Source organism: Sitodiplosis mosellana, unplaced genomic scaffold, assembly GCF_009176505.1.
Source record: "Sitodiplosis mosellana isolate CC-2019 unplaced genomic scaffold, AAFC_SMos_1.0 Smas_scaffold_1, whole genome shotgun sequence".
Lineage (NCBI taxonomy): Eukaryota > Metazoa > Arthropoda > Insecta > Diptera > Cecidomyiidae > Sitodiplosis > Sitodiplosis mosellana.
In genome coordinates, this window is record NW_022595244.1 from 19,985,285 (window position 1) to 20,007,775 (window position 22,491).

The 22,491-nt window shown below is 36.0% G+C and overlaps 2 protein-coding genes across 4 annotated transcripts; both read left to right on the plus strand.

The window, feature by feature from the left end:
* Positions 1-2,410: 2,410 nt before the first annotated feature.
* On the plus strand, positions 2,411-19,237 carry LOC129578764 (neprilysin-2). Of its 2 annotated transcripts, XM_055467840.1 has the most exons (12): positions 12,193-12,373; positions 12,451-12,608; positions 15,142-15,275; positions 15,387-15,988; positions 16,617-16,793; positions 16,902-17,278; positions 17,360-17,769; positions 17,846-17,890; positions 17,961-18,020; positions 18,122-18,267; positions 18,338-18,524; positions 18,619-19,237. In XM_055467840.1, the coding sequence occupies exons 2-12, from the start codon at positions 12,574-12,576 to the stop codon at positions 18,768-18,770; spliced, it is 2,325 nt and encodes a 774-aa protein (XP_055323815.1). In that variant the 5' UTR covers positions 12,193-12,373; positions 12,451-12,573; the 3' UTR covers positions 18,771-19,237. The 2 variants fall into 2 exon arrangements, with proteins under 2 accessions (XP_055323826.1, XP_055323815.1); XM_055467851.1 differs by lacking the exons at positions 12,193-12,373; positions 12,451-12,608 and adding an exon at positions 2,411-3,257.
* A 368-nt stretch (positions 19,238-19,605) lies between these two features.
* Positions 19,606-22,193, plus strand: LOC129578775 (protein cortex). Of its 2 annotated transcripts, XM_055467863.1 has the most exons (3): positions 19,606-19,877; positions 20,050-20,772; positions 20,899-22,193. In XM_055467863.1, the coding sequence occupies exons 2-3, from the start codon at positions 20,073-20,075 to the stop codon at positions 21,747-21,749; spliced, it is 1,551 nt and encodes a 516-aa protein (XP_055323838.1). In that variant the 5' UTR covers positions 19,606-19,877; positions 20,050-20,072; the 3' UTR covers positions 21,750-22,193. The 2 variants fall into 2 exon arrangements, with proteins under 2 accessions (XP_055323838.1, XP_055323848.1); XM_055467873.1 differs by having other exon boundaries at positions 19,871-20,772.
* Positions 22,194-22,491: the final 298 nt, after the last annotated feature.

Below are 22,491 nucleotides of genomic sequence, written 5' to 3' on the forward strand. Positions count from 1 at the left end.
TGCATTTTGTGTAATGCCATGTTAACAATCAATTGAAATAAAATAGGCGAAAAAAATTTCATACCCACATGTATATTTAGCCTCAACAGCATAGGTTACGTGTTAAACAACCACGATTGGACCATGATGGTCAGCCAATGGAAAATTTCTCAAAATAGAATTTGTCCTTATCGACTTCAGCCTTACATAAAAAATCCTCATTGGCTTTAAACTTTCTGAGGTTTCATTTTTTGGAGAAAAAATAAGATTGTGAAAGTTTCATGTTGATCGCATTTGCAGAAGTTTGGTTCTTGGCCCTCAATTTTTTCCAAGAAAATGTCGACAAAAATTGAGGACAAAAAATCAAACTTCTGCAAATGCGATCAACATGAAACATTCAGAATCTTATTTTTCTCCAAAAAATGAAACCTCAGAAAGTTTGAAGCCAATCAGAATCGTTTAACGGGTACCTCCCATACAAAATTGTCCAAAAATCGATAATTTTAGTCAAAATTTCAAAAAAATTGTATGGAAGGTACTCGTAAATCGATTCCGATTGATTTCAAACTTTCAGAATCCTATTTTTCTCCCAAAGAATGAAATCCCAGAAAGTTTGAAGCCAATCAGAATCGATTTACAGGTACCTCCCATTCAAAAGTGTCAATTTTTTGAGGTTTTTTTAGGGCAAGTACCCCAGGATCAAATCGAAAATAGCTCATCTTCGAACTTAAACTAAGTTTTTCGGATACAAAACTTTTGGCATTTCCAGATTTTGATTATCTCAATTATTACATTAACAAACAGCTACGACGACGACGACGGCACACGAACGGAAAAGTGTCTCAAAAAGTGGTTTTCTTCGCGTTTCATGAGTTTTTATGATGATCTAAGCTAATTTTGCGAAAAAAGTTTTCGGGACCAATTCCTATACTTTCCCTCTAGGGGGAAAGAACGACACAAATTCAAAGATAACATGGAAATATTGCCAATGCCTAACGAAACGTGCAAATGCGTGCAAATACGACAAACGAATGCTAGAAGATGTATGCGTATTTGCCATTCTTATTCCTGCTCAGCAAGCACTGCTCACTACGAACGATACGAAGCAACATGAAAACAACAACAATAACATAGAGGATCGCTATGCAAATGCTTGCAAATGGACGTGAATACGGCAAATACGTCAAGTCGTTCTTTCCCCCTAGCTTTCCCTTGACACTTTATGTACGGAAAAGTAATAAGTTACATATAGCGATTGGAAGCAAAAACAATGCTGTTATACACGATGTCAGGCATGAATGCAATCGGCGACGCGTCCAAATGCGGTTCGATTCAACTAATTTCCGATAGCACACACCTCTACAGCTCGCATATTCGGCGATAGTTGAAATTCCCTTCTAAGTGAATGTCCTGTATGAACCGATTTTGAAGCAAATTTTTGTCATCGTTTGCTGTTATACACGAAGGTAGGTATGAATGCAACCGTCGACGCGTTTGAAAACGGTGCGATTCATCTAATTTCCGATTCTACACACCTCTACAGCTCGCGTATTCGGCGATAGTTGACATTTGCTTCTAAGTGTGAAGTTTTTGTATGAACCGATTTTGAAGCAAAGTACAGATAAACCTTAGCACTAGCAATCTGTGCCATTTTTCATAAGGCGTCTCCACTCGCATTGAGTTTGTATTGTGAATGTTAAGGTGCGTGCAACGCCCTTCAATGTAAAAAACAATACAAGTGGAGATGATACACGGGATTTATCTGTACTTTGTGTGAACACTTATAGAAGCGAATGTCAACTATTGCCGAATATGCGAGCTGTAGAGGTGTGTGCAATCGGAAATTAGTTGAATCGAACCGCATTTAAACGCGTCGCCGATTGCATTCATGCCTGACAGCCTGTAGAACAGCGAACGATGACAAAAATTTGCTTCAAAATCGGTTTATACAAAAACTTCACACTTAGAAGCGAATGGCATTTAAACGGTAACTCACCGTCGGTGAGAATACTTTTAACAGACCAATTTGAAATTCAAATCTTCGAATAAAAACAGTTTTTTGCCTAAAAATTAAATTGTAAAACATGTTTGCGAAGTAAACAAAATGAATTGTCATATTTTTTGTTTAGATTTTCTCCAATTTTAGTTTCGCGCGGGTCAACAGGGTTTGCAGATCATTTTTTAACGGTAGTCTTCTAGATAGAAGAAATCACAACTTATACTGGTATGAGACATTTATTTTCGAAGAATGAATTACAAAAACGCACTGTACTACTCGTAAAATGCACGTCAACAATGGGAGACGATGTCTCATATTTCAGAAATTTGCAGAGCTCGTCATTCTTTCATTATCAATAACCAGCAATGTAATAATCACCTAGCTGATAAAAATGATTGAACAACATGCGACCATTTGCGTCGAACGAATTCCGTGTAGAAAATATAAGACGCGACGCGATAAACGTGCATGCCGTCGAGATGTGTTGTGCTGTATGAAATCGTGATAGCTGAGCGTTGAGCGTTTAAATCTATTTTATCCATGTAAACAGTCAGTTTTTTTTTTACTTCTTCTTCTTTCTTTCGTGCGTCTTTGGTGTATAGTGAGTGACTTATTCGCCAATGAATGGCAAAAGTGTGTTGGAGTGCTGAAGTAGACTTCACGTTTTAAACCGTGAATGGCCTGAATATAGTAGTCACATGGATACTACAGAGCGCGTTTCGTTTGTTGTATACACGAAGCGCGCGATGCGTATGTGTGTTATTGTCGACACGTTTAGTGTAAAACTACAAACAAACAAGCTCGGAATCATCGAAGAAAATGAAATAAACCGAACGATACGGAAAAAAGTTTATAAAACCGTTGGATAGCGTTCGATGTGATTCAGTTCGTTGTGGCCGGCCTGATTGAATGGTAGTGCTGAAACTGTCTTCAACACAACTTAAACTATCAACATTCTATTGAGTTGTCTTTCAAAAGTTCTTCTAAGAATTTATTCAACACTTGCGTATCGTCTCAAAGACTTTGAAATTTTTTTTCTCTACGTCGTTAGCTTTCGACAAACAAGAGATCAAATCAGTGTTAAAGAGGTATATTGTCGTCGCGTAAATAAATAAAGATATTTGTGTATGGTGCAAACGATCGAACGTCGAATCAATGAATAAACATTTTTTGAGGTGTCTACATTTTTAAAATTCAATAAGTCAAATTAGTCGTGCTGCAGTTGTCAACCTGAAAGAATCGTATTAATCATGACCAGTGGAGTTCAGACCGTCATAAAGTTAGTATAACACAAAATCTATATGAATTTTTTTACTCATCTATATAGTAAATGTATATGCTTGAAATACGCGGAAAATGCTTAAATAAAATCATTGAAAAGCACGTTATCACTTTTGAAGTTTTGCCGCACGATTTTTGTGATGAATGGATTTATTTTGTGAAAAAAATTTCAATTGCGGAACTATTTTTTTGCTTTCGGTACCTTTTAGCGCCATATCACAATGGATTTTGTCTGTTTTCATTAAAAATAAAAATAAATCACGTCAGAGTCTACTGTATTCATTGAGTGAAAATATGTTGTTCAAGCAGAAAGATTGCGATTTTATTATTTACCAATTTAATACTAAAAATGTTTAATTTGTTGTTCGCGTTGCTATGCTTTGCTATGCTTTGCTTTGCTTTGCTAGGCACAGTTTAAATGTTCGATTGTGATAACAAGTAATACCATGTTTGGAAAATAAACTAATTTACTAATCGAATTTCAATTATATTCATTCCATGTGCATACGTACACACATAGTTTAGGCAATATTTTATTCAACACTTCTTTTTTCGCTTTCATTCGGAATTTCTATTTCATTGCAAATTGCCGTGTTCGTTTTTTTCTTTTCCAGTTTCCGTTCATTCAGAAAATTACCATAAGTGCAATGTGTCCAACAAAATAATTGAGCATGGATACAATTTGCATGTTTTTAAAAAAAAAAATTAATTCAAAAATGTGCTCAATTCAGTGGAACGCGTTGTCGATTATAAAATAAATGGATAAATTGGTTGCCAATAGCACGTACGAAATATTGTAAATCATAATTAAATATGACGGTTAACAATAGCTAAATGTATCATTTTCATGCCCACTGAATAAAAGCCTATTAAATCTTGAGATCATCGAGAAAAACTTTGGCCAATGTTAATTGTCGTCCGTTGGCAATTTTCGGTATCAATTGAAGTGTGGCGTCGAATCGGAAATGATTTAATGAAATTCAATGAGTTTTGATCAAATCAATCTAAATCATCTATCTATTTTATTTCAACTTTTTTCTGATGTCCATTGACTTATTTGCTTTTTATGCGTTGAATATCACACAATCAAATTGATACAATTGAATCAAATGTTCATGCTTGTAATTTGCACGGCATTTAAGTGGAGTCAAAGTCGAGAGTCACAATTAAATTGAAAAGAAACCAAGCAAACTGCTCTCGCATAACATGAATTACGATAAATGCGTTTACATATGCAAAGTAGATAAACTATTCAATAACACAGAAGCAAAGAAGAAGTAGAAGAAAAAAGCGATGAGCAAGAGAGCAGTAAAAAAAAGCTCTACAATTAATGAATAGTCACAAAACAGTCACATAAATCAACGGGCATTTGTAATTGCCTCGAATATTTGTGCATATCTCTGGCGCTGGCGATTTTATTCGTCTTCATTTGTGTTCAGTGTCAGTTGCCCGCAAATCGTCTTTCAACGTTGGTTATTGTTATTTGTAAATTCACACGCAATGACGGTCATTATTATTTTATTTACTTACTACCAGGCTTAGTAGTTGATTTTGTTTCCTCTCTCTCTTGAATCTGGTAATCAAAATTATGCGTTATCAAAAGAAAAAAAAATTATATTGACCTACATAAATTATTATTTACACACCGTAGCCGTTTCTGTTGTTGTTGTTTCTCTTGTCTGTGTTTATATTTTTATGTTAATGTAGCCAAATGTACAGAATTTTATTTAAGCGGGAAGTTTGTGGTTAACACTGCATAGCAAACAAGAGAAGTGTGTGCAAAGTAATTATTGCTTACCATTTTTTTTTTATTTACTTCCATTTACATTTACATGAATGATGCTTGAACACAGCAAGAAAAAAAAACCATAAATCTGCCGATTGAGCAATTGATAGAGAGAGAAAAAAGTGGTTGCATGTAAATAATTCCGTTGAATTGATTAGTATCGGGTTCAAAGACCAAGTAAGATCTGATCTTGCGACAAGAATCCGTGAGATGGTATCGATTCTAATGAGCACGACACAGCCCACTTCAAAACAGTGTGACAAAAACGAAGACTGAAAAAATTGGGTGTGCTTCAACGCGACGCAAAGAGAATGGTTGAAACTGGTTCTAATATCACTTTACCTTGTTTACATTCCTATCCGATTCAAAATACTCTTTTAAAGACATGGTTCCTGATTTTTGAGGCTCACATTTACCAAACTCTCTCAAAAACTTGGTTTGGAACGGTTTAAAATCGATTTGCATGAACCAATAAATATCAAGCTCACGTTAACCACAATTTAATGAGCTTGTGTAATCGTAACCGTTTATGTGTGCATTTGTGTCTGTATGGAAAGTAATTAGGAAATACAGTGCGAGTTTGTTTTTCTTTTATCGAAATCGACATTCTACTGATGAGTCTCTAAATGGTTAGATTACATTTTTGTGTGTTTTATTTTACAACACATTTTACTTTATGCGTGTTTCATTCCATTTTTTCTTTCATTTTACGCCTTTGGCATTCTCTTTTAATTGCATCCCATCAGTAGCATACGTGCATATGCATACACGCCTAATAAACATTAGCTACCTGCACTTGCTTTGCCAACTAATTTTCTACAACATTTTTTTTCCTCATCGGAGAGCCGTATTTCCTTGATTTCCTCACACCTTCGGTCGTTCACATTGGCAGCAGCACCAAGCTGTACGTTTTCCCATTTGAACGTACACTCGTTTTGAAAATGTAATGCGCTAATGAAAGTATTAACGCAAAAGATAATGAGCCTATTCCGTTATTGCCACTGCATTGATTGCCAGGCAAATTTTTAAATATTTATTGGAATAAAAAAAAGAGTAAATGTACAATCGTTTCTTGTTCCACTCAACATTTAAGCCTTTACGTTCGTTTTCTTCTGTACACATTTACGATATCCAACATCGTTGCTCTATTTATGTTTCCGTTAATCTCTGTGATTAATTTTTATATATTCGATTCAAGATTGCAAATTATTTTTTATAATCAATCGACCGTTACCTTGACGATCGATGCGGTGCACAAGGGAAAGAGAAAAGGCAACCCAAACAATATTTTGTATCTTCTTGGTGTCAAAATTCTCTTCATTTGAAACGTGCATACACGCTCAGTTTGAAATGAGATCGTGACCCAGCAGGTATAAATGCCTCAAGCTAATGTATTCATCGAGACGACAACGACGACGGTCCGGTAAATTGTAGAGTGTCTCTTTTGCGGTTGTTCGCTTTGGCTTATGCAAAGTGCCTTTTTTTTATTTTGATTCCTTTCTAAATGCAAATCATGCGTTCTGCGTTAATTGAAACGGTGACTAAACAAACAGTTCGCCAAAAAAAAAACAACACACTCATTTTATTTTTCAAACCGAGTTCGTAAAATCCAAATCGACGAGTAGTGAATACTGATTGATGCTCAAAAAACGAAATTTTTCTACCTTTCTTTCTTCTCTCCGTCGAATGTTTGCTAAATGTATACGATAAAAAAGTATCGCAAAACGTTTTTTGATAAATGATCAATTGACCTGCCAGCCATTTGCATTCAACAAATTTCATTGCGCGTCAATTTTCAACACAACGCTATTTAATGGAAATATATTCCTTTTTTATGGTAATTGTTAACATTACGATGCTGAGTATTTATTGTTCGATTCAATATACTGCGTATTCCATTATTACCTATTAATGCTGATGAATTTTTTCCCGTTTGATCACGAATTTAATTCTATAAAATCAATCAAACATCCTGCAAATGAAAAAAAAACACACACACTACACATTCTTTGGCTAACCTTTTGCTTGATTCCAGGTTAAAGAAATAACTACATATTTAAATGGAGTTTACGGTCTGCGGTGTGCGTCATATAAATTACGATTTGTTACTACATTTCGTAGGAAAATTGTGTTAAATACTTCGTCATTCAGAGGAAAACACTTCGAAAAATGTTTTCCCCGATTATTTTTAGTCATTATTTGGTGAAAAAAACGTGAACTGTTAGGCAAATAACGGCATTTAGACAGTTTTAATGAAATTAATGGAGTTAATTAACTCTCAGCCCAAGTAGGTATAGTTTAATTAAGATTTATTTAATATTTTTCTTCATCGCAATTCGGGGAAACAAGACTTCCAACAAATGAATCATGCTCAGAAATTCAATCCGATACCAATCAATCCGATTTGATAGTGGAATATTTCGGAAGTATCCGATAAAATCTGGCAAAAAAGGAGCTAAGCAAAGTGGCATTCGTGGTGTTTTTTTTTTTCAATTCTGTCACATTTTCCAGTCCACGTGATGCGGTTGCGTTTCGTTCACGCACGTTTTTTCCAATTAAGAGCGACGTAAGCATCCGAAGAAAGTAACATGTTTGTACCATTTCTTGAGTGTATCGGTTGCATTGTGCTAAGTGAGTTTTAATTATGTAATGTACGAGTATATGTTGCAGCGGGTGCAAATTGTCATCCATGTGGATGTTCAAGTGACTCGAAACAAAAGAGAATTTTCCTGTGACTTGCACGCTTAGCATGATGTTCACAAGCTTATTTCCGACAATTGTAATTTGTAACTTATTGAAGCACTCAAAGACTCAAACCACATTCAATGCGCTACTAATTATAATCGACGCGCGTTACACACGCGTTCGTTAGGAACGAAAAGTGCAATGAATGACATCAAGTTTGATTTATTTATAAAGCGATCGACTAGTGCTTGCGGATGAAACCTTTTTGATTATTGAAAAGTTTTACATTTGGATTAATTTTCGCATTTAATTTACATTTTGTGTGAGAGTGTGTGCGTTTGCTCGTGATGCGGGTCTATTGTCGCGTTGCAATTGTTATTATTATTATTATTATCGTCGAACACAACAGAAAAAGTGCAGAGAGTATGATTCTTCCTTTTTGTATATGCGCCCTTGATATTTAATTCAATGCCTGTTATTTTTATTGCATCGCAATCATTTTTTTTCCCCTCTCTATTGAATTTGTTATTTGTCATTCGTGTGCTCTTTCACGATAATTTCGGATACTCATCATTAAATGAAAGCGCCAGACGTAATAACAAAGCATTTCAAATCACAATCTCTTTTTTTTCTTCTTTTATTATCTCGGCGTACGTTATTTCTGCCCATTGGCATAGAAAACATCACATTGCTATTTACCAACACTCTGCCCGAATCGGTTTTTGAAAATGTCAGTAAAACAATTGACCATATTATTATTGTTATTTATTCGGTTTTTTTTTTTTGTTTGAGTTTTCAATTTGAATTCGCACATAATAAAAGTGTAATCAAAGCCGAAGACCAAGTTTTGTGATTTATACTATACAAACTGTGGTTTGTCCCTCGTGAAGCAGCTTAGATTAGGAAATAGACAAAACGTTTCACTTCGGTTTCATCTTTTTCCTCTCCTTGCGATTTACCCTGATTTGGTATGTACATTTTTCATGATCGTCGCTTGTGACACGTTCCGTACCGATTGTTTGCCGATGCGGTGAAGAGAATTGTGGTTGACAACGATTCCGTATCTTTTGGCATTCAAAAATAGATGTGGCATTTCACACTGTGACTGAATCGATTTCCATTTGTATTTCACGCACGTACAACACCACTTTCAATCACACCAGCAAGTTATTCATTCAGTCAATTTCTAATCGCAAAACAAGAAAAGGAGCCAAAAACGGAGTTCAATGTGCAAACAATCGGTGTTTGGCTTCACAGAGAAGTCAATGTTTGATAGCACGACTTTATGGTGTGTATACAATACTGTGAATATCCTGACAAGCGAAAATGTGCGAATTTCGGAAACGTGCTGACTTTTATCACTCCCTGAAGCATTGACGCTCAGACAATGCCATTGTCACACTTTTTTGCAATTAAATTTCAATTACATGCAATTTCAAATGAATTTTAATCAAATAAGCACATAGTACACACTTTCATCGCTACTGTTGTCATCGTCGTCGTTATCGTCTTTGTGCGGGCCCTTGCATGCAATCGTAAAATTAGCGGAAAAACTTCATTCATATGCTAAACACTGTATTTGGATTTATCATTAACACATTGTTTTCAATCTCGTTTCCACTTAAATTCGTATGCTGCGCGTGTTGTTTGCAGTCAACGGTGGCGAAGCGTCATTTTTTGTGTACACTATATCATCAGACCTTGCATCTGTGTTCATGCCCGATGGCTTGTAAACAAATCGATTCCTGAAACTGCATAGAAATGCTCAAGCAACAGATATATCTACTTCCAGATTCTGCACATTTTTGCAATAAATACTTTTCTGTTTTTCCTATCGAATTGTCTTATTTCGAAAGGAAAAAAGTATTCATTTTTAAAAAAGAAACACCGTGAAACTGGAAGGTAAACAGCATTATGATTTGTTTTTTTTTTTCTTCTGAGAACGTAATTTGAGTGTGAATTCAAGCAAAATGAATCACTTTCACGTTGATTAAATTTTTCAATGTGGCAACGCTTCGCGAACGACCGTTCAAACGAACGAACGAGCAATGCTTAATCCATTCGCATTGTTTCACATTCAGCACGAATCGCGTCAGTGATCAGATTAGCTTACTAATCTATGCGTCTTGACGCATCATCGTTGTTCATTCTAAAATTAAACATTTTCCAAGCAATTGCGCCAAAAATGGACCTGATGCTTCACTGTGTGCCGCCGCACATTCTCGTCATCCTTGACCTGAATTTGGTCGTTCGCAAACTTTGTTCGCAAATCACAAATTCAAAGTCAATGTGTAATATTGTAGTTGTAATCAATCAAACGAAAAAAACAATTAAAATTTGATAGAGAGTGCTTATAATCACAGTATGTTCTGATGACTGAGTAAAGTGTGCGTGTGTGTGATCTTGTCTGAAAAATCGGAAATGGGAAACAAATATCGGCAAAGCTGGGGCCAATGCAAGTGGATCTTTTGTGCCATTGGGAATTAGCTAATTGATAATGAAACTGGTTGATTGGGTTGATGCGGCTTTTTTGCCGATGTAAATATACCGGCAAATTGTTGCCATGTTCGAGTTCAAGGTTCTTATAAGAACGCATATATGCGATGGCCATTTAGCACACCTCGTCTTAATTTCTTGTTTTCTAATTCATGAAAATGCGCGTCAATAGCGCGATATGTCTTAATTTACTTGTATCACATTGTCATTCGCCAAATGCGATGAATGATGATAGTTTTTGGTTATTGCTTTTGCCTTTTGTTTTGCTGCTAATATCCTATTAATATGGGATGATTACCACTCCCAATCGGTATTCATAACGTAATTGTGCGATTTGATTTATGAAAGCAATGCCACTAATCAATTTGTCCACAGAACATATTGAAGCAGAGAGAGGATTGTCTTCATCGCCAACAAATAATAGCATTGAGACTCAACACATATCGCCTTGTGCCGTCTTGTGCGTGTGTTTGTGTCTTCTTCTACTCTCCCAGATTCTAATGCGTCATTTTGAAAATCGATTGTGAATATTCATGATATTTTTTATATGTTTTATGGCCAGAGTAACGGAATCTCGCAATTTTCTTTATTAGCACAACATTTATTCGATAGCTGATAAAATCTGATTTGTTTTCTGCAATTCCAATGTTTATGGTGGGTAATTTTCATCAAAACCGACCCATAAACTTATAATCAAATTGGATTAACAAATGCAAAAATGCAATTAAAGCCAGCAAATGACCCAATAAACTTGGACAAAGTGATAGTAAAATAGAAATTTGCATGTAGACACTATCGGCTTCACAACAGGAAAGGCGAGAATTTCGTTGTGCGTCAAACTTCATGTGTTGAATTATTTTTTTGCTTCTGTTTTTTTTTTTTAAATAATAATTTATGCAATACAAACATTTCCAGCCACGCTATAAAAACGGTTTAATTTTATCGAAATTCATTAAACGTAAAAAGTACATTGTTTGCTATAAACAAGGTGCTATTGTCATACACGCTGCATGTGAAGATGTTTTGAGCTTGTTCGTCGACAGCAATTATTTTCAGTGCCATTGAAACACACAATAAGTAACATTTAAACGTGTTTGTACTTCGTTTGGCTACAATAAGATGTTTTGGCTGGGGCTGCTGTATTTTCACGGTCCGTTGATGACATATCACAAATATGCGTTTCATAACGCCGATTTATCAGCATTTTTTTTCGATTTCGAATATGAACATCGTATGAATAGGTTTCGTTTTTTGTTTATTAAAAGGGAAAGCACCGGATCGTTCCGATGGCATGCATAATTATTAAAAAATCAAAATATTTTTTCCAATGAAAATCAATCAGCAAATTTCGTATTCAAAATGAGTATACATCGCTAACGAAGATCAAAATGATGTGACAGGTGACAGGTGACATGGTCAGTTGGACGAACACAGTACGTCACTGTTTCGGTGGGTGCTTTATCTGGTTTATATAATTTTCACTTTGAAGTCTATTTCATAGAAATGTTTTGTTTGTGATAGCGTCATATGAGATGCGGTTGCGAGAGAGGAAAACAAACCGTAAAGATGAATTCAAAAAACCTAATCGATTTCCTGTTCTCGACCAATCGAAATCAAATATTATCACTGACGATAGAGAAATCAATTTCGGAATATTTTGTCGAGATTTCTCGTTATTACGTTGCTCACGTGCTGTATTCGTCGAATGTTACCGAATGGCACGTTTCATACGAATATTTCATAGATGAAATAAATGTACATGTAACGAAACGAACAATACCGTCTTTGTATTTGTCGTCAACAGCGCATATGAAATACCGGCTACTGCTGCTACTGCTGATGTTGTTGTTGTTGTTCAAATGGCAAAGTGAAACAGACAATAACAATCGAGTCTCGCCAATACATTTGCAAACGTCATGCCATTGTATTGAACCAATTACGAACTACACCGAAGCAAAGATGCTGTGTGTTTGTGTGTGCGCTTTGCACCAGTGAGCGTCAAAAGTTGCAATTAAAAGATACTTTTGCCATTTCGAATTTTTTGCTGTGCGCCTCACATGCCGTGCGATTCTCAATAAATCATCATCATCATCATCTCGATGCAATAAAAATAAATAAAATAATCAATTTTCACTCAATAAAACAAGGTAATTGACCACAAAAACATTACTATTGTTTTCGCTTGGTGTTTGCTTTGCCCAATTATAACTCGCTTGATTTGTAGGAATTCAATATTTGTGCGAGAGAGAGAAAATTTGGTGTATTTGCACGCGCCAGGCTGTGTACACAACGCACACAAATATGATGTCAGTCATTTTTCATCGGCGAGACAAGACGAAGCCACGTAATGTTCACAGAGCTAACAATATCGGAAGATTTGAGGTAAAAAAGCGTATTCAATACGAAAATGAAGTGTTAGGCTGTGAATCAAAAGTTGAAAGAGTGCCCATTTCGTACGGAGATCGATTCATTCCACGACGTCAATACAATGCACGCCTATTCAACAGTTTATCGCTAAGTTTCGATGAAAATGAACACGATATAGTTTGTGTCAAAGAACAACCGTTCTACTGGCGTCGACACAATTATCGCATCAACATTGGAATGCAGCTGAATGCGAATGCTGACGGGAAAGTATTGAATTTTCACGATACGACAACACAACAAATTTGTGATCGATCATTCAATCAGCGTCCAACTACGACAGAGTTCAAAGTGCCAAATCGAAACGTTGAAGAACTGGATTGGTCGTGTATGCCACGATTGAAGCCATTGTCATACAGTGAATCAACACACGACATGCCTGGCTTTGATGAGTACGTAAATGGTGAAAATATTGTCGATTGGAGCAGCCAAGGCCAAATTGCAGCTGGTTTTGATTCATCGTTGGTCATTTGGAGTCCACCAACACATGACAAAGAGAGCAATCCCATCGCATTCGATTTGAAGAATTTACATGCCCTAAAATTCAGTCCAACGGGACATTTATTGGCAATAGCTTTGAAAAAGAATGCAACATCCATACTGCAAGTTGCTCAACTGACTGGCTTTAAGTTGACGGCACAGGGTTCGGCATGCCGATTTCCAAATGAACCATCCACAGAGTCAATCAGTTGCATCGAATGGGAATCTACAGAAAAATTCATCGTTTGTGGCATGTCAACAGGTATTGTGCATATGAATTTGTATCCAGAAATGGAGCCTGTGCATCGTTTGAACAACCACAAAACAGCGATAAGTAACATCAAATACTCCGTTCACAACACATACATTGCGATAAATGACATTGACGGAAATCTATCGATTCTACACAACAATAGCAACTATGGCCTATTTCTCAATCAAAAAAATGTCCACTGTATTGCATGGCATCCGTGGATTGAGACCGATCTGTTGATTGGCTGCAAATCACCCGCATCGATTCACCTGTTGGATTTGAAATCAAAAACAACGATTGCACACTATCGACGCACCGATTCACAGTATTCGCTATGCGCCATGTCAATCAACCCGTTATCAGCCGAATTGGTTGCATCGTTTTCGCATCAAGTGAACGGCACAACTCGCCGTCGTAGCGACATCATCGTTATGGGATCGATGAATCGCGTAGTCGATAACATTTCAGCCCATCAAGATGACGTCTACTACATTTTATGGGATCCGACTGGAACGAAAGTCGCCACAATCGGACAGGATGAATCACTGAATATTTGGAGCTTTTTTGGTAAATCTCAACAAAAAGCCGACGAATTGAAGAAAATTCAAGATAACAAGACAAAACCAGTGTGCAGTCTTTTAAATTTGGATAATTCACTCATGCAATTACGTTAATCATTCGATGAAATTCAATATGTTTTTGTTGTGTTGTTTTTTTTTTTATTGTTGTTATTGTAATCTGTGATTCAATTAGCAGATATACGTATTTTGTTTGGACACAATTGCAGAGTATTTTGTGATAATGTAACCTTTTTTATTGTTATAACCGTTGATTTGTCATTTATGTTCATTTCATATTCTGAGGCTGAGTGCGCTCTTGAGCGAAAACATTCTCGGCAGAAAAGAAAAAAACGGGCCACTTTTAGACTGAAAGTAAAGATTGTAAAATTCGATTACGAAAGTGATGTGAAGTGTATTATCCAATTTACCGGCTGATAAATGAATTTAAAGAAACATTTACGAAAACGAAAATTGAACATTTCTTTTTATTATTTTCGAAATGAAAATTACACAACGAAAGATATACTGAGATGCAACAGAAATGGGTGATGAAACAGAGAGAAGAAAAAAAAACTTGAATGAAACGGCCAAGTATTATCATTGATGCTTAATCGGTCATTGACACTGCCACATCTCTTTTTTTTCTTTCTCTCAATAAAATTTAGCTATATTTTCTTTTCTTCTTTAGTTTGTTTCTTCTTCCGATTGAAGAATGCACTGTTGACAGTGCATTCACTTAACGATAGACACTTGAGGTTGAATCACTTTAATTTTGTAGACTGAACGCATTATTGATTCATAGTCAATTTTCACGCTGCTTTTTTTTCTTCATTCATTGAAACCAGTTATTAACGAGTCTGATATATGTGACACGCTTCTGCATATCATCGTTTGTGAGCGATGCGCTTGTTATTGAATGCGGTCTCATTTGCCTAAACGATTTTCTTTCTGCGATGAAACGAATGGTCTGAATAAAGATTTATTCATCCATAGAACAAACAGAAAAACTGCGATTGATTTTTTATAGTTATATTTGTGTGAAAATGACACGAAAAAAATCCTATCGATTAGTTGATTATTTGATAGTTGTTTAAGCGATTAAATACGAATTTTATTTTTAAATATCAAACCAACAAATGTGGTTTATGGACAACGCATTTAGTAGTGGAAATCTAATAGAATTGTTATTTCTTTTTAGGAATCCGAATTGGTGGCCTCGGCGTACGGCTTTAGAAAAATCATTAATCATAATTAGTATACTATCACTAATTGGCATAATAGCTCTAGTCTTATCACTTTCTGGCGTTCTTGTTAAGAAAAAAGAATGTGAAAGTAAGTATTTAATTTTTCTTTGAATTCATAAACATGTGACACAAATTCATACAAAATTTTCCACTGTCTTTGGTTTTTGTTGTTGTTGTTGTTGTGTATCATAAATTGTAGCTCAGGTAAAAAAAGCGGCCGCCGAAGCGCTTCAGAGTCCGCCTGGTCTTCATATCAATCAAAACGCATTACCAACCGTTAACAAAACGAAAAAGAATGAATATGATGATGTATGTCTAACACCTGGATGCATTCATGCTGCGTCACGTGTTCTCGATCAGTTGGATGAAACGGTTGAGCCCTGTGATGACTTCTACAATTTCGCATGCGGCAATTTTGTGAAAGAAACCTTAATACCTGATGAAAAGGTATCGGTCAACACGTTTTCAATAATTGGCGATAAACTTCAGGAACAGTTGCGTTCATTGATTGGTGACAAAATCGATCCAAACGATTCGGCACCATTTAATATGGCTAAGAAGCTGTACAAAGCCTGCATGAATAAAACATTGATTGAGGACCGAGGATTGAAACCATTGTTCGATATCACAGACCAACTCGGTGGATGGCCGGTTGTTAAAGGTGATGAATGGGATACAAAATCTGAATGGAGCTGGACATGGGCTGTTAAAGAATTCCGTAAAGTTGGATACAGCATGGACTATATTTTCGATTTTTCCATTGGAATTGATTTGAAAAAATCGACAGCTCGAATTATTGACGTAAGTTTTTTTCTGTGTTTCAAAAGGGATGTATTCTTCTTGTTGTAGCTTATTGATTAGATTTGTCACAGATTTGGATGTCATTTCATTATTCCGCGCTCCAATCAACTTTTTATCAATTGATAGTATGGTTGAGTACAATAGAAGCGATTGTTTGACATGTCCTATTCGTATCGCAAACCCGAATGTGTTGTGTTGTTTTGATGCGTAATATTGAATAAACAACAAATTGTGACGAAAAAACGACTCGAGAACACCAGCAAAATGTAAAAGTTGCTAATGAAACATCAAAACAACTCTTTCTGCTCGAGTCTTAGCGTTAATTTTGGGCACACTCCGTTCAAGAAGTACTAACTATGCGAGAGAAAAAAATATATAAGAAAACGTGATCTCTAGACGTTTGTCAATATCGGAACATCTTCCTGAAAATGCAAAATAGAAGAGAAATGAATCGGCATCGTTGAATCCATGTCAATAAACAATGGGAGTTGTTTGCGAATTGGGTCAAATGAGTTTACTTGCTAATTCAATAAACGTCTATAAATGCTCGCTCATTCAACAAGAAACAAATGCAAGTTTCAAGACTTTACCACAATAAATTAGCACAAGCGCACCATTTGTATTTCAGATCGATCAGGCTGCGCTCGGTTTGAGTCGAGAATATTTGAGCAAAGGATTGGAAGACAAAATCGTTAAGGCATACTATGAATACATGGTTGATATTGCCGTTATATATGGTGCCGATCGCAACCGTGCCGAACGAGAGCTCATGGAATCACTTCAGTTTGAAATGAAATTGGCCAATGTAAGTTGTCGCACACTTTTATCCGTGCACACGAGAGAAGATAGAAAAATTAGAAAATATGCTATATACCAACTGAATGACATAAAAAACTCTTCTTCGGTCGCATAGATTTCCCTGCCGAATGAAAAGCGAAGAAACGCCACAGCACTCTACAATCCATATACATTGAAACAAGTGCAGCAGATGTACCCATTCATTCAATGGGTTGAATACATAAACGCCTTATTACCACCGTCATTGTCAGTCGACGAGAATGAGGTTATTGTGGTTAGTGTGCCGTCTTATTTCGAAAGTTTGGGACAATTGTTGCAAGACACACCGAAGCGTACCATTGCGAACTATATGATGTGGCGCGTTACAGCCTTTTCGTCATTCTTCCTGACTAATGAATTACGCAAACGGCAATTGTTGTATAGCACAGCCGTCAGCGGTAAACAAGAGCAAGAGGCAAGATGGAAAGAATGCATTGATATCGCCAGTGGAAGGTAATGCGATCAACTTTTCGTTCTAGTTTAGAATAGCGTTAATTTTCGATGTTCGATTTCTTTTTTCCTTCCAAATTGTAGTTTGTCAATAGCCGTTGGTGCGCTTTATGTGCGAAAATACTTCCGACAAGATTCAAAAGCTGCCGCACTGGAAATGGTCAATGGAATCCGCAAAGAGTTCGAGCTCCTATTGAACGAAGTCAACTGGATGGACGATGAAACACGCAAATCAGCACTCAACAAATTAAAAGCCATGTCTACACATATTGGCTACCCAGATGAGATTATGGACAATGCTAAAATTGAAAAATACTACGAAAACTTGGAAATCGATGAAAATAACTATCTCTCGTCTGTTTTGAATATGAACGTGTTCGGTACGGATTATGCATTCAACAAACTTCGCAAGCCGGTTAACAAAACTGATTGGATCACTCATGCACGTCCAGCCGTTGTAAATGCTTTCTATTCGTCTATCGAAAATAGCATTCGTAAGAAATCTCATCTCTGTGATACTTTGCTTTTATCAAAATATCAATAGATTTTAATAATAAATTCTATTTACAGAGTTCCCAGCAGGTATTCTACAAGGGCAATTCTTTTCAGCCGACAGTAAGTTCTATTCAATGCGTTTGTATTTCATTTTTTTGCATATCTATATCAATCTATTTTCATACGATAGGACCACGTTATCTGAACTTTGGAGCAATTGGCTTCGTAATTGGCCATGAAATTACGCACGGTGCGTATTTTTAATTCAACCACTTCCTTATTGGGGGGTGTCAACTTCATTTTTAACATCGTTTCACTTTGACTAACCGCTCACTTTGATCCATTTTCTAGGATTCGATGATCAAGGCCGTCAATTCGATCTCAATGGCAATCTAATTGATTGGTGGAAGGAAACAACCAAAGAACACTACTTGGAAAAGGCTAAGTGCATCATTGAACAGTACGGAAATTATACTGAACCTTCAACTGGCTTAAAAGTATGTACGATATACTTAGCTATTGCAATTGTTTTCATTGAAATGATAACTTTTTATTTCGTCGCTTCAGTTGAACGGTATAAACACTCAAGGAGAGAACATAGCTGACAATGGAGGCATCAAGGAGTCATACCTCGCTTATCAAAAATGGGAAGAAGAAAATGGCCCTGAACCAAGATTACCCGGCTTAGATTATACTCCACAGCAAATGTTCTGGATCTCAGCAGCACAAACCTGGTGCTCAGTCTATCGGCCAGGTAAGATATTTTGGTTTTTCAAATTGATTTCTCAACATCATGCATAAGAGTTCAATGCGATTTCCGCAATTTTTTGTTCATTCACTTTTAACAGAATCAATGAAGATGAGAATAACAACGGGCGTACATTCTCCAGCACAATTCCGTGTGCTCGGACCACTCAGTAACCGGCCAGAGTTTGCCAGTGATTTCAATTGTCCGGAAGGTTCACCAATGAATCCAGTTAAAAAGTGTGAAGTTTGGTAGTCAACTATGTTATGTTGATGAAAAAAAAATCTAAGAAGATTCTCGTTTTAAAAACAAATCTTTGCATGTAATTCAGCAAAGTTCTCACTTAAATGATTACAATCGATTGTTGAATGGATATTTTCATGCAAAATTTTTTGATAACTTCGAATGAAATTCAACTACTTTTTTCTAACGAATTTCTTCCGCATTTATTTATATTTATGACCGAGAAATGTTCAATCAACAATTGTATATGTGAAAAAGAATGAAAAAAATCACAATTTTTTTTTGAAATTATTTTATTTTTATTTTTTGAATTCCGTTGGATTTTCTTCCCTCTCATCTGTTATGAACATAAAATCTATACCATATTAATTAAGGATTGAAATGAAAAAAAAGTCACATATTTTCATCAGCTTGTATGATGAAATTTAAAAGAGAAAAACGTAATTTAGTTTTATTTAAATAAAAACACAAAATTATAACCGAATGTAGTTTGATTCTTTTCAATGCAAAAAAAAATGATTCCGAATGCGATTGATGCTAGTCCTGCGTGAGTAATATCAATTGAATTGATTTATTGGTTTTGAATGGAGAAATTAGTCATAATTAAAAAGTAGAACGAAAGCAATAAAAATAAACATTTTATCAGTCACAACGAATCGATTGCGATAATTTGGCTGCAAATACTTGTTGCACGAACCATGGAAAATACTTAACATTGTTTACTTAACTTCCAATTTGTCACATGGATTCGTTACAACCCGTTGCAGATCACATTTGATGTGGTTTATTCTGATTGGTTATCGCAATAAACAACGGTTCACACAAACATTCAAAAGGTGATTAAACGGTGCGATGAGCTACATTGTGATGCTGAGTAAAGTGCGAGTGTGCAAAATGCCGGTGGCATATTACATACAATGATATAGAGATGAGTAAAAACTTAAGAGCGCACGCAGTAGATAATATAAAATGCTTTGCACAAGTGTGTGTGATATGCTGTGTTATTATAGCAACAGTTTTTTTTTTGGCGCCTGAACGTTTTTGACAAACGGAGCAGAAGTCAATCCGTTCACAGCACAAACAAAGAGCGCAACACATAAGATATAGCATATACATACGGTAAGTTGAAAAAACACTATGGATACTATTGCGTATCTCAATCCACAAATGCGTGAAACGATTTTTTTTTTCTTTCAATCAATTGATTGTGAATGTCGTGATTATTTTCGTAAAACTCAATCAATATCGGAACAAAGTTTTATCTTGATATTCTCCAATCATTTGTCCACAGTTTATCGATTGTCTGCGCGCAAAATGTCCGATAGCATGAGTCTAATGTTTTACGGTATTGGCCGTACAGCGGAGAAGTCCAATGGCACCAAAGTGTCCAAAGCGAGCAATGTTGGTAAATTTCAAGTAAAAAAACGTGCACAATACGAAAATGAGGTTATCAAATGCGAATCAAAACTCGAAGCCATTCCAATATCGTACGGTGATCGTTTCATACCACGCAGATATTTTCGCAAACAAACGCCAAGTTTGTCAACAAAAGCGGTCGACGAAAATGAGAATGACATTTTTGTCATTCATAAAAAACCGTTTTACTGGCGACTACACAATTATCAGCTTCAACTTGGGATGCAACTTGGGTTAAGTGATAGTGGTCGATTACTCAATTTTTTTGATGCAACCACGCAGCAGGCCTGTGATCGTACATTCAATATGAATCCACTGAAAACGGAATATTCAATTCCGAGCAAAAGCACCGAAGCATTAGATTGGCCATGTAAACCACGCGCTAAACCACTGTCGTACAACGATTCAACGCATGATATGCCCGGATTCGATGATTATATGAACGGACACAATATTATCGACTGGAGCAGTCAAGGTCAAATAGCCGCCAGTTTTGATTCATCATTGGTTCTGTGGGGTCCACCGACCGCCTCTGACAAAGAAACATCGACTGTTTTGTACGAATTGAAACATGTCAGAGCGCTCAAGTACAGTCCAGGTGATTTATTTTGATAGTCTCTGAGGGTGACACTTCAAATAGACATAAATTGGTGGTTTTTGAAAAGATTCGGTTATGGAAAAATTGAAACTAATTTAATTTTAACTGGAAAAACTATAATTTAAGATGGAAATCTGTTGGGCCTTGGTGTTAACAACAGTGTTACAACTTCATTGCTCCAACTGTGGGATATCAGCGATAAAATGTCGATTTACACAAAAAATGCATGCATTCTACTAAAGGAAAGGCCATTAGACAGCATACGGTGCATTGAATGGGAATCAACGGCGAAGCGTATCATTTGCGGTATGTCATCCGGTTTGGTGTTTGTGATCTCGTATCCCCAATTGCAAATTGTGTACCGCTATGATGTCCACAGATCTACAATAAGCAACATCAAGTACTCCATCAATAATACGTTCATCGCGGCTACCGATTCCACGGGAAACTTATCGGTATTACGAAACAATGCAAATTTCGAAGTTTATCTTAAAAACAGGAAAGCACATTACATCGCATGGCATCCGTGGATTGAGACCAATCTGTTGATTGGCTATAAGTCACCCGCATCAATTCATCTGTTGGATTTGAAAACAAAGACAACAATTGCACACTATCGACGCACCGACTTGCAGTACTCGCTATGCGCCATATCGATGAATCCATTATCAGCCGAATTGGTTGCATCGTTTTCGCATCAAGTCAACGATGTAACACACAGCGATATAATGGTCTTGGCTTCAATGAACAGGATAGTGGATAACATTTCAGCCCATCAAGATTCTGTCTACTACATTTTATGGGATCCGACTGGAACGAAAGTGGCCACTGCTGGTCAGGACGAATCGCTGAATATTTGGCATTTTTTTGGTAAGTCTCAGAGAAAAGCCGACGAATTAAGAAAAATCAATGACAACATAAAAATCCCAAAGAACAGCAAATTGAACTTGGATAATGCATTCATAATGTTTCGCTAGTGGTTTCTCTATTTTATTTTGTTAAAAAGAAAGTTAATTTGTGATTAATTATTAGTTATTGTAGTTTAAATTACAGACAAAAAACTTTGTGTCCATTTAATTGATTGATTAACTTTTGTGATATTTTCCTTTTGTTAAATGTTTTTATTACTCTGTTTTAAATAAATCAATGTTGTTAGGTTTGTAGAGTTCAAACGCTTTAAAGCGATAGGAAGCAAAGAAACGACCGATTTTGGAAAAACTGTCGATAAAATCGCTTTTTCAGCGCTTATGTAGGTAATAATGAGAGAAAATAAGTAAATATAGTGCATGATCGAATAAGATTTGTAATATTCGCATAACATAGACATTGTCTCCAGTTTTTCTCCTTAAGTTTTTGTTTAAAAAAAAAATCATTTGTTTATTCATTGTCTACTCAAATAAAACTTGATTTGGAGCATACAATTTTTATTTGTCCATTTCATTCAAAATCGAATCGTTAAGTGAATCTAAAACTATGAAAATCGCTTGAACCAAGCCATTCGTAAGAACGTCAGACAAGTCATTAACTGAAACAGTTATTGGTTTAAATCCGAGTGCGTTGATCCGATATGGAATCGATGAACATAAAAAAGGTAAGTATTCAAAATTCTAGTTCCAGAATGAAATTCAATTCATTTATCGCGGCATTTCCATGCAAACAGAACATTACCAACACACGCACATTATGTCTAATATCACATTCGCAGCCAACTTCAGGCGA